At 48.3% G+C, this 11,947-nt stretch overlaps 1 protein-coding gene across 1 annotated transcript in view; it reads right to left on the reverse strand.

The window, feature by feature from the left end:
* The window catches only part of CUNH1orf94 (chromosome unknown C1orf94 homolog), a 36,706-nt gene extending 24,759 nt beyond the window's left edge, over window positions 1-11,947 (reverse strand). The window contains 2 exon segments of the mRNA XM_027108278.1: window positions 11,138-11,448; window positions 11,927-11,947. Coding sequence (XP_026964079.1) covers window positions 11,138-11,448; window positions 11,927-11,947 — 332 coding nt within the window.

An 11,947-nucleotide genomic window follows, 5' to 3' on the forward strand; every position in this document is an offset into this window, starting at 1 on the left:
CTAAACCTCAGGTTCTAGTTCACAAAATCAGAAGGATGAGCATCTACGGAGAATGAACTAACCAGCTAGGCACTGTGCAAAACGCTCCCCATGCAAAACTCTCATTTGAATTCCCACAGCAGCCCCAGTGGGGTGGTGTGAGGACCAATTACAGTTTTGACCCTATGGTAGTTCCCATGCACCTTGGTTCAGTAACAAAGCAGAGATTTGGAAAGTGCTTGGGCATTAGGGCTTAACCTCTTGTTTCTCCTGGGACTCAGCAACCTCCACATAGACGAACCCAGGAAAGTCTGCTGGAGGATAACACATCCCGTGGAGAAAAACCTCAAGGTCCTCAGCTGACTAGCCAGACCTGGGTGACGACAGACACTGCAGATGTGTGGGTGGGCACGAGGCACGTCCCGCCAAGCCCACCCAAGCCTCTCCCAGAAGAACCACCCAGCAGAACCCAGCCCAGACTGCTCAACTACGGAAATGGGAGCTAAGTAGGAAGCTGTGGTGCTGAGCTGCTAAACTTTGATGTGGTTTGTTACACAGTCGGCCCTTTGTATGCAAAGGTTCGACACTGGTGGCTTCAACCGACTGTGGATGGAAAATACTGGGAAAAAAATTCCAGAAAGTTCCAGAAAGCAAAACTTGAATTTGCTGCACACTGGCAACTACTTACATAGCATTTACATTGTATAGTACAACTCTTTACATAGCATTTACATTGTATGAGGTATTATAAGTAATCAGGAGATGGTTTAAAGTATACGGGAGGATGTGTGTAGGTTATATGCAAATACGACGCCATGTTATGGAAGGGACTTGAGCAGCCGCAGATTTTGATGTCCATGGACATTCTGAAACCAATCCCCTGTAGATACCAAGGGACTATTGTTTATCAAAAGCTAACGGGCACAGAGACATACAGTTATCACAGTTTTTAAATGAAGAAGCTAAAGTCATCATCCCCCGATCGGCCCCCATCCTCACTTGACCAAGGCTGGTGGACATTTCTGGGTCTTCCTGTCTGGTTGGGGAACAGGGACCCATCTTCAATGCCCCTGGAGCTTATGTCACATCACCCAGGATGGTCCCTGCCCAATGTGGAGGGAAGGGACACAGCCACCTCTGTCAAAGCTACCTGGTGTCTTCATCTTTCCTCTCCTCCAGAGCTAGGATTCACTGAACTGCCCTGGGTATACACACCATACCCTGCACACACGTACACACCAACATATGTGTGCACACACAGCAGTCACGGACATGCACATGCACATATCCCAATCCATATGTGCACACACACACCCATACCACAGCTGTGCACACACACACACTTACGCATATGCATACACACATAAAGCACAGCCATGTACACACACACACCAACGCACATACACACACCCAGGCACACAGCTGTGCTACAACCACACACACCTGTGTGCACACACACACACAACCACGCACACACCACAGCCATGCACACACACACACATGCTACAACCATGCCCATACACATACCACAGACGTGCACACACCCACACACGCAAACACACCACAGCCATGCCCACACACCTCACCACACCACCCAGGCACACACCACCGCCATAGCTTTGTAGAAGCCCAGCGGGAAGAAAGAAAGGGGGAAGGAGGGCGGCTTCCCCTATCTCACAGCCTGAGGGGACTGGGCCAACTGTTTTCAGTCTGGGGGGGGGGGGGGGGGGAGGGGCAGTTGAGAGAAACTGCAGATTCAGTTGCCATCCCAGGCGACTGTGCACCTGTGTCCCAAAGGTACCTGGAAAGCCACTGAGTTCCACCTGCTGGCCCTTCTCTGGTGGGGGTGTGGTGGGCAGCGGGCCTTCAGAAAACTCTGATTCCCACCCCCTCCCTCCTCCGCTTTCCAGGCTGCGTGAGGATTAAGTGAGATGATGAATGTGAAAGCGCTTGGTAAACTGTAACAGGCGCTATGCAAATGTTAGCGGCTCTGACGGAGAGATGTGCGGTGCCCAGAGGCCCGCTGACCCTTCGCAGCCCAGGGCCTGGCCGGCTGGGGGTGGGAAGCCGGGAAGTGGCTGAAACTGCGGTCACCTGCACCGTGGGGATGCTGACATCGCCCGGGGTTAAGGGAGAAGACACTGTGAAATCCCTCAGCTGCCCGAATGCCACGCCTGGGCTAGAAGTTCATCTCATTTCTTAGCAAAGGCCTTCACACAGAGTAGAGTCCATTTTTACAATGTCCCTGGCATCCTCTTAGAGCACAAAAACGGTCGATCTCCTTCCTTCATGCTTTTTTTGGAACACCTCTTTCTCAAAGCGGTGTCCCTTTGAAGCCTAAGGTTCCATCATCTTTGACCCCCAAAGTATCAGAGAACTTCCTACAAATATGCACAGGAATCCCCTGTGGTGCTTGTTTCAAATGCGGATTCCCTGGGCACTCCTGGGGAAATGGCAGTTCAGTTGGTCAAAAATGGGGCCCAGGCATCTGCATTCTGAGCCAGGATCCCTCCTCCACCCTCTGCCCCAAGGCCTGCAGTTCTGGTACAAATGATGCACTTGAGGACACACATGCAGGTGTGAATTTCCCTTCAGACACTTCAGCTCCCCTCCCCACCCACGCCTGTCCCTCAGGGCAGGTGGGACAGTCTTCTAAGACAGATTGGCAGGTGGAAGTGAGACCTCCCACTCTGCCCCCTCCCTGACCCTCCATCTGTCTGGAGGGGAGAGAAAGGAGTACACAGAGGCAGGCAGGGGTTGAGACTCGGACTGGAAGGTCTGGGGGATGAAGGATTCAGTGAGCTGGGGAATGAGACAAGAAATACTGAGGAATAAATACAGCAATAAAGGAGCTTCGGTTAGGAGCTACAGAGTGATTTTTATTGTTCAAATTATCTTGAAAACTTTTCATTTGAATCTGTTTAATAAGAGAAGGCTTACCCTAAGGAAGAGGTATTTTTTAAATGTGACTTGGGAGCTGAATTGGAAAGAACGTTGCAACAAAGATATTAAAAAGGGGATTAAACCAAACCACCGGTGGCCCATCTCTGCAGGCTCCTACAACCAGTGACACGGCTCCCAAAACCATAAAATTAAATTAAAAAGGGGGACACGGGACGTGGGATGTTAATCATGATTCATCTTCCCTTCACTGCTCATGGTTCCCAGTATTAAGCAAAAGGAGGAAGGGCTATTCTGAATGGCTCCTGGGGTAGGGAAAGAGCTCTGGTCTTAAAGCTTCACCAGGTCCCTATCCTTGTTCTGCCCCCTCAGAGCTGGATGACTCTGGGCAAGTTGCCTAACTTCTCTGAGCCCCAGCTTCCTCATCTGTAAAATGGGAATAATATTGACCATCAGCTGGGAAGGGTTGCTAAGACAATGTGATAAACAGAAAATTGAAATACAGAGCCTGGCACGTAGTAGGTGCTCAAGAAAATGTTAGTTGCCTTCTTAAGCTTAAGGCAGAAGGAGGAAAAGACCTTGCAATGTCTTGGCTTCCTGATATCCCGTCCCTACGTCACTCAATGCTTCCTCTGATGATTGTGACGTCTGGTTTGGATCCTGGCAACCTCTGGGCCTCACTCTCCTTGCAGTGGCATTTTTATGGTTCATCTATCATTCACTTACTCATTCATTCATACACACTGCATTGCCACTGAGTGCCAGGAACTCGGCTGGGCGCTGGGGAGACAATGATGAGTAAGACATAGCCCTTGCCCTTAAGAAGCCGTGGTCAGGTGGGGGAAGAAAGACTGTCGCCACCGGCAGCGCACAATACACGCCAGATGACCACCTCATCAGAAACCCTATGCCAGAGTGGCGTTGACACATCCCACTGGGACTTTGTGTCCTCCCCTCTGGCCAACGGTCAACACAAGAGCTGGTTATAAACTGACTCTTCCCTTCTATTACCCACCTATAAAGACCCCTACCATTGGGTCCTCAGAGCTAAGGAAGGATTTATCTCTCCTGATGACCTCTTCTGCTTTCTCTTCTTAGATGATATGAGTTACAGAAACTAACTGGTATATTCCCACTTTTTGCCCCAGCTGCCTAGAGTCTGAAAGCAACACGCTGGCCTCCACTGAATACTTTTCCTTAGCTTAGCTTTTCTGGTACATAAGTCTCCTCTCCCCATACCATTCTTGATTACTGAACCCTTGCCATTTTGTCCTTGATAGTAATGATAATAGGGTGAGGATGAAGATGATGAACTTGAAGTCCTTATTTTCTGCCAGGTGCTGTATGAACTTTGCACACATTCTTTCATTAACCTCCACAGTAGTCCTTCAGGCTGGTCACTATGACTTTTTCCATCTTTCAGGTGAGAAGAATGGGGCACAGAAAGTTTGAGCAATTTGGTGACAGCTAGGAAGTATACTGGGATACTCCTTATTTTATTGTTATCTAAGCCACCTTTAAACTCTTAGGAAAGAGAGGGGATATAATTGTTTATTTAAATTTTAAAAAAGGAACGTGGAAGAGGGAGGAAGGAGAAATGTTAAATGGGGTGAGCAGTGAAAAATTGACAGAATGATACACTAATTCCAGGTCTTTAAGGATGGGGAAGGTTTCAGTAGACAGAGAGAGGTGGAAGAAAGGCATTCCTGGGAGTGAAATAACCTGAGCAAAGGTGAGGGAATGTGCACCTGCTTGTGGCGCATCTTGGTTTACAGAGTCTGGAGAAAAGCAGCCAGGTGTGCACCGAGAGATGTAGGGAGGGCCAACTGCAGAGACTCTTTCAAGACCAGGTCAGGGGGTTCAGAAGACAATGAGGAAGCCGTGGAAGATGCCTGAGCGGTGCTGTTGATGTGTTTCAGGGAGATGAAGCTGGTAAAGGGCGAAGGACATCCAAGAGGGAAAGGAACCAGGCACAGTAAGAGGAGACGATCTGAAAATGGCAGAAGAGAGACTTGCAAGGGAGCAGGGAATCAAAAACCGTCATGAAGGCAACGGACAGACGTGTAAGGAGACTGGAGGAGAGAAGGGTCAAGGGCCTTGAACCTCTATCTGCAGCACTATTTGTGCACTAATTCACTTGACAACCAGGATGGAGGGTGCATTGATGTCAATGTGATTGGGGTCATAGTAGTTGCTGAGACCCAGCCCCGGGAAGCTTAAGGGAAGGGGACACTTAAGTGTCCATGAGAAAAGCATTCCAACCCGGGGCCTGGGGTTTTCTGACATTCTAAAATGTCAAGGGATGTGAGGATGTGTTTCAGGCAAAAGGGTGTATGGTAGCTTCCCTCAGATTCTCAAAGAGGGGTTTGACCCCTCCAAGGGGTGCAAATGCTAGCCTGGAGTGAGCATTAGACTCCAAGGGTCTCCAGAACTGGCTTCTGCTCTAGGGCATCAGTCCGAGTTTCCACGTGTGAGTCTTGTCTTCATCACTCCCATCACTAGGTTTCAAGTTTTTTTAAAAATAAATTTTTTAATAAATAAAAGTGGGGATGTAGTCCAAGCAACTTTTCCAAAAAAGCAGGATTCGTCCCATTTTTCCTGAGCTGAGTCTTGAGAAGAAAGCCTCCAGAATGAGTCCTGTAAGCGCAGGGAAGGACGGGAAGCTCCCTGGGATGATAGGAAACCGCATGGGGGTGGATGAGAGTGGAAAGGTGGCTCTCTTACTGTTTTAATAACTGTAGCAACAAAGGACTGGTTTGTTGGGAGAACAGTTCAAACAAGGCAGCACGTTGGGTTCCAAGTCCCAGTGGCTCTCCTGCCTGGAGGGCTGGCCGATGGGTGCAAACAGTGAAAATTTACTGGAGCAAGTGCAAAACAGCCTTCTTCCTTCATGCGACCAATAATACCTCAGAAGGCTGCCAGTCAGGAAATCATTTCTGTTTTTTAAATGCTTAAATAGATTTCCTTTCTTTCTGTAGACTCATCCTCCTACTTGGGTCTGGCTCAGGATGACCTTCCAGCTCGCCTCCCCCAGCCTCCTCCAAAAAGCCTTCCCTGAGCTCCAAGCCCAGGTCACGCGTCCCCTTGTTGTGCTCCCACAGCACTAGCACTTCTTCCCGACTTTTAACCTAATATGCGTGATCTGCCCTCCTCAAGACACCGAAGGTCCAGGTAGGAGCTCAGAGACTGTCCCCATCTTTTTCACCACTGTATTGCTTTCACACTTTGTCAGGCATGTACAATAAATATTTGTTGAACATCATTGCTGTCACATGGACCTGTGTCTGTCCCACCCACTAGACTGGGAGCTCTCAGAGAGATGGGCTTCTGTCCTACTTATCTCTGCATCCCTGGGACCCAGCACAGGACCTGCCACCCAGAAGGCAACTGTGAATGCTTGTCGAATGAATCCATAAATGAGGGAATGAACAAATGCCATTTCACAGTCAGGGCAATGGAGTCAACGGCAAATCCAAAACCCCCATTCTAAGGCTGTGAAGTTTTAGCAACAGGGGGATTGAATGAATAGGTAATCCTAGAATGTGAGTCAGTAAGTGGCTTTCCACAATTCTCTCAGCCCAAATTTAAGACTAAGTAAAAGATAACTGAACAAGAGTCTGGAGTTTAATTGACACTAGACAGAACTACTGATTTCTCTCCCATAGCCCATTTCTCCCCATTTCTTCCCCACCTCGACAAATGCACCACTGTCCAACCAGTGCTCAAGCCAAAAACCTCAATTCAGCTGTGATGTCACTATCTGTGTGCCCAAAACCATCTGCAGGCTCTTTTGACTCCTCTCAAAATACACGCCAAGGAACTTCCCTGGTGGTCCAGTGGCAAAGAATCCGCCTTCCAATGCACGGGACGTGGGTTCGATCACTGGTGAGGGAACTAGGATTCCATATGCTGCAGGGCAACTAAGCCCATGCACCACAACTACTGAGCTTGCGTGCCTCAACTAGAGAGTCCGCGTGCTGCAGCTAAGACCTGACGCAACCAAAAATAAATTAAATAAATAATAATTTTTTTTTTTAAAAAGGAGACTTTAATGTGACATCTCCTGACTTAAAAAAAAAATACATGCTGAATCCCCCACTTTTTCCATTTTCACTGCAATCACTCTGGTCTAGCCATCATCACCATTGTGCTCATCTGGACTATTGTAGCATCTTCCCAGAGGTCTCCCAACTTGCTCTCTCACCTGTCTAACAAACCATCTCCACACAGCAGCTGGAGACATCTTTAAAACCTAGTGAATGTGATCGTGTTACACCCCCTTCCTAAAAACCTCCAAAGGTCTCCCATAGCATGGAGAATCAAATGTGAACTGCCTACTGTGGTCCTCCAGGCCTTCTGAGACCTTGCCTGACTGTCTCTGGTGTCACCCTGTGCCACGTTGCATCACTCACCACACCCCAGCCGCGTTGTCCCTCTCTGAGCCCACTCACATCTCAGAGTCTCTGTGGTTTCTCTCCTTTCCGCCTGGACATCCTTCCTTAGATCTTCACCTGACTGGCTCTTTCTTGGCGTCCAGGTCTCAGCTCAAATGACCGCCTCTACTCAGAGAGTCCTTCCCTGACCACCCCGTCTAAAGGAGGTCCCCCTAGTACTTTAGTCAGTTTTATTTCCATCAGAGCACTCTCTGCTAGCTGAAATTATTTGGTTTATTTTTATGTGTTTATTATTGGTTTCTTCCAACTAGAATACCAGTTCTTTTCCCATTCTACAGTGATCATACTCTTTTATTTACTTATTTTCTGTTTCTCTCCCCTACTTGAATGTAAGCTCTAGGAAGGCAGGATCTCATCTGGTTTACAGCTCTATCCCACTAGCTCTTAGCACAGAGCCAGGCACATAGTAGATGCTTAATAAATACTTGTTGAATGAATAAGTGAATGAATGAATGAATGAACTCAAAATGTGTCCATAGGCTGAAGTTGGCTTGTGGAGAAAAGTGAATGTGGTGTTAACTGCCACTAACAGGAATACAGAGTATAGATGGGGAGTATCCAACCTGCTTGGATTGGATCACACCTGGATTACTGTACTTGGTTCTAGTTGCTGCACTGCCCCAGGGACCAGCAGTGTGGGCAAGAAACTGACCAAGTTGGTACATGAAGGGAAACTTAGAAAAACAGAGATATTCAGCTTGTGAAAACAAGAAATCCTAGGAGGAGTGTTGTTGCCATCTTTTAATATCTAAAGGGTTATTGAGAGGAAGGCGGGGATAGATTTGGTTTGGAGCCCTAAGGGCAGACTCCAGATCAATGGGTCTTAGTTTGATAGAGACAGATTTCAGCACAGGAAGAAAATGGTTTTTTGACAGTCAGGGTTCATAGCCAAGGAAGGAGCTACCTTAGGAAGTGGTGAGCTCTGCATCTAAGAAAGCGTACAAGTGGATAACCACTTGGCAAGGATGTCGGGGAAGGGATTCAAGCAGCAGAAGATAGCCTTCAAGATCCCTTTCAAACTTGAAATGTCTGGGTTTCTATGACATATGGGGACAAAGTAAAAAAAAAAAAAAAAAAATCTGGCTAACAAGAGTTCTAGAGCTTACTTATCTACCTGCCCTGATAGCAGTTAGCATCTCCAAAACCCAAACTGGGTTTACAAAATTAAACAGTAGGCAGATTAGCTGAGAGGTTATCTTGTGGGCCTGAAGCCATCCACAAATATGCTGGACAGCTCCTCGGATTTGAAATCTGTTATCTGTGTGTGATCACTCAGACCATGGGACTGCCGAATATTTTGAGCCTCCAAAAAGATGCCTTCATTTCTAGGAGAAGGCAGCTAACTCTATCACGTAGTGGCTAAGATGGTCCTGGGTTTGTTTCCTGAAACTCCACCACTTCCTAACTGTAGGACCTCGGACAGAGAAATGAACCCCACCAAACCTGTTACCTCACCTGTAAAAAGGATCTGATTGAAAAATAGGGGAGGGAGGAATTGAAACCAGAATGGCCCAAAGTCAATAATTAATGAAGCTGATTGACAGACATTCATTATACTATTTTATGTGTTTGAACATTTGCATAACAACAGTAAAAAGAGGGGGAGTTTAAGATAGTACCCACTTCATGTAATAATTGTAGGGCTTAAGGAAATCATCATCATCATTATTACAAGGAATTTTTACAAATCCTAGTTATTACCGGGAATGTTTAAATATCCCATTTAATCGTCCCAACAACCCGATGAAATGCATAGTAATCATCTCCACTTGGCGGATGAGGAAACTGAAGCTCACATTAATTAAACAAGTCCCACAGCTGGCACAGGGCTGAAATGCGATCTGCAACCAGAGTTATCTGATTCCACCATTGCAGCTGCCTTTATTTCAAGAACAGCTCACTGTGCTCTACTTGGTTGATATCTGCACGATTATGATATCGTTTATTCATCTAAGGCAATGGTTTCCCAGCTCTTTTCTCATAGCAGAACCCTTTTTTCAAATGCAGCCTTTACTCAGAACTTCAGTAAGTAAAAACCCATAAAAGCCGAACAGCTCTGGCTGATGTGGGGATCGGGACCCAGCAACCAGGACACTTGACTCCAGGTTGTCCCTGAAGCACCCTAAGGTCTGTGAGCATCATGTGAAAACCCCAGATTGAAGGCAACAAAAACAGCAACCAAAACCCCTGAACCCTGAGAATTGCATTTAGGGACAGTCTCACTGGAATAACGTAGCTTTCAGTTTCCTGTCCCCATTGTATTCGATCCTCATTATCAACTCTGAGATGGACAAGGCAGGGCATATCATCCTCCATTTGCAGATGAGAAAATTAAGGCCAAATGGAGTTAAGCGACTGGCCAAAGGTGTGCCAGTTCAGTTTTCGGCCAAGTGCAGACTGGAAGTAGAGTCTGTTTCCATTAACTCCGTGTGACCTGGCAGAGAGGGTGCAATCTACTGGAAATTGCCACTGACCCTTGGTCCACAAAGTGGCCAATCAGCTCCTTGGCCATTGAGAGCTGAGCAGAGCCCCACAGGCCCCCTCCAAGGCCCTGTTCCAGAGCAGATGGCAGTGGGCAGCGGAGAGGGTCTCAGTGCCAGCGGAGGGCAGGACAGCAGGATTTTGGCTGTAGACAGGCCATTCCCATCCCAGCCGTGCACTGCTGAGCAGGGGGCAGGGGAGGCAATAACAGCCAAAGTGCCTTTCGCCTTCATGTGTAGCAAGTAAATAAGACCAAAAAGGGTCAGCATGGAGTGCAGAACTGGGGAGCAGTTACGCTTTGCCTTTCTTAGCTCTTGCATAGAAATCCCTGAAACCAGACTCAGCTCATAATTGCCTGCAGGGTTGCCCCACTCCAGAGCATCTCTGAGCTGAGCTGGAGCATGTGTTGGAAGAGGCAACACTTAATTATCACTTAGTCTTTAATTAGCACTTAATTATTAACACTTAATCCATCTGTAAAATGGGGACGCGAATACCTGCCTCATAGGGACTCTGGGAGGATTAATTAATGTTTGCAGCCCACTTTGAAGATGCAAAGCAGTAAACAAGCGCTCAAGGGTGGCATTAGTAACTCGCTGGATTTACTCGCTTTTCCTAACGAGGTCCTTTCTTCTCTGTTCCTCAGTCTCCTTTCTAATATCCGTCCCCAACAACATCTACCCAACTTTGCCCTGGGGGAGAAACTTTTAGCTCTGTGTTTCCCAGACACAGGATTTCCCATCCAGGAAATGGGCTATTTACAGCCATCTTCCTGCACTTTAATTTTCTGTTATGTCCTCTGAATATGTCAGTGCCTTCCCAGTAAATATTTTGATGTGCGCTCTCGCAGCGGCTTCTATGCAGGCTGAATGGGACAGCTGCTCCCTGTATTAGGGAATCCCAGATGTGGTTTAAAACCATCAGACTCATCTGTGCCAATGCCTAGCCTTTGAGGGCGGCGGGGGAGAAGGATCTTCTAGTTGCCTCTGGGGAAAGACACGGACTTCTAGCCTCCAGCCCTGGCTAGGGCGGTTTTTCAAGGTCCTCAGATCTACCTTGGAGTTGCCAATGCCTTTAGACGAGAAATGTTCCCTGAGTGGGCTGGTACAGAGGCAGCAGAAATACAGCCCTGGTCTGGCCCTTCACTCAGGTAACTTCAGCATCCCAGTCAACGCTCTATTGGACAGAGGACCATGGTGGGTGGAGGAAAAGTACACAGCCTTTAGGGTTTAACCAGACTGAACAACAGGTCAAAACACTCCCCCAGAGGGTTAGACCTCATCTCCTCCCCCCTCCCTTGGGTCACGTAAGGGGACACTCACTCTTCTTGGAAGCTGAGGCCATTGTCTCTTGGGGTGCCAGCCATGGGGGCAGAGAGCTGCTCCTTGGAGGTCCTGGGCTGCAAGGCCTCGGGCAGGGCCTGAACTCTCTTCCAGATTTCATGGCAAGTCTTGTCTAAGCTGTCTTGGGGTGTGTCCTGGTGGATCCAGATGTACCTGGGGAACGGGCCCAGGGCGGAGGGGCGCTTGGCCACCAGGGCTGAGGACAAAGCCAGACCATTCCCGCTGGCCATCCTCTTCCTCTCTTTTCAGAAGCCCCTTTGTCCACCCAGGGCTCGAAGACGGGGGACCGTCTACCACCACCCCTCATTCACCAGAAAGGGAGATGAGGATGGGGCAGCAGGAGGTCAGTTCTGTGTAGCTGCTGGTCCAGCAAGGTGACTGTGTTCAGAGGCCTTCGACTTGTGTGTAAGTGATGGATGGAGGACAGCTTTCTTTTGGGGAGGGGGTACTTATTTTGATTTGTTTTTATTTGCTCTTTCTTGACTTTTGCCCCCCATCCCCTTCTCCCTTAGAAGAAAATATTTAAAAGTCAATAAAATACAGTAGCTTAGTAACCGTGGAATCCCCCTGAGCTCAGGAGCCAGGTCCCTGGGCAGGCAGAATGACATCTGGGAACAGCTGGAAGGGGAGGGCTGGCTCTCCCCACAGTCCCTGGCACTCTCCCGTTGCCACCGGCCCCTGACTCCTGGCAGCGCCCGGGGCTCAGCTCATCATCACTGGCTAAGCCTGGGGGATGACCTGGTGAGGGCCTGGCACACTGCTAGGCACCGGGATCCGGGATCCCGCCAT

The sequence above is a fragment of the Aethalodelphis obliquidens genome, unplaced genomic scaffold (genome assembly GCF_003676395.1).
Source record: "Aethalodelphis obliquidens isolate GAN/ISIS:26980383/991018 unplaced genomic scaffold, ASM367639v1 scaffold9, whole genome shotgun sequence".
In the NCBI taxonomy this organism is placed as follows: domain Eukaryota; kingdom Metazoa; phylum Chordata; class Mammalia; order Artiodactyla; family Delphinidae; genus Aethalodelphis; species Aethalodelphis obliquidens.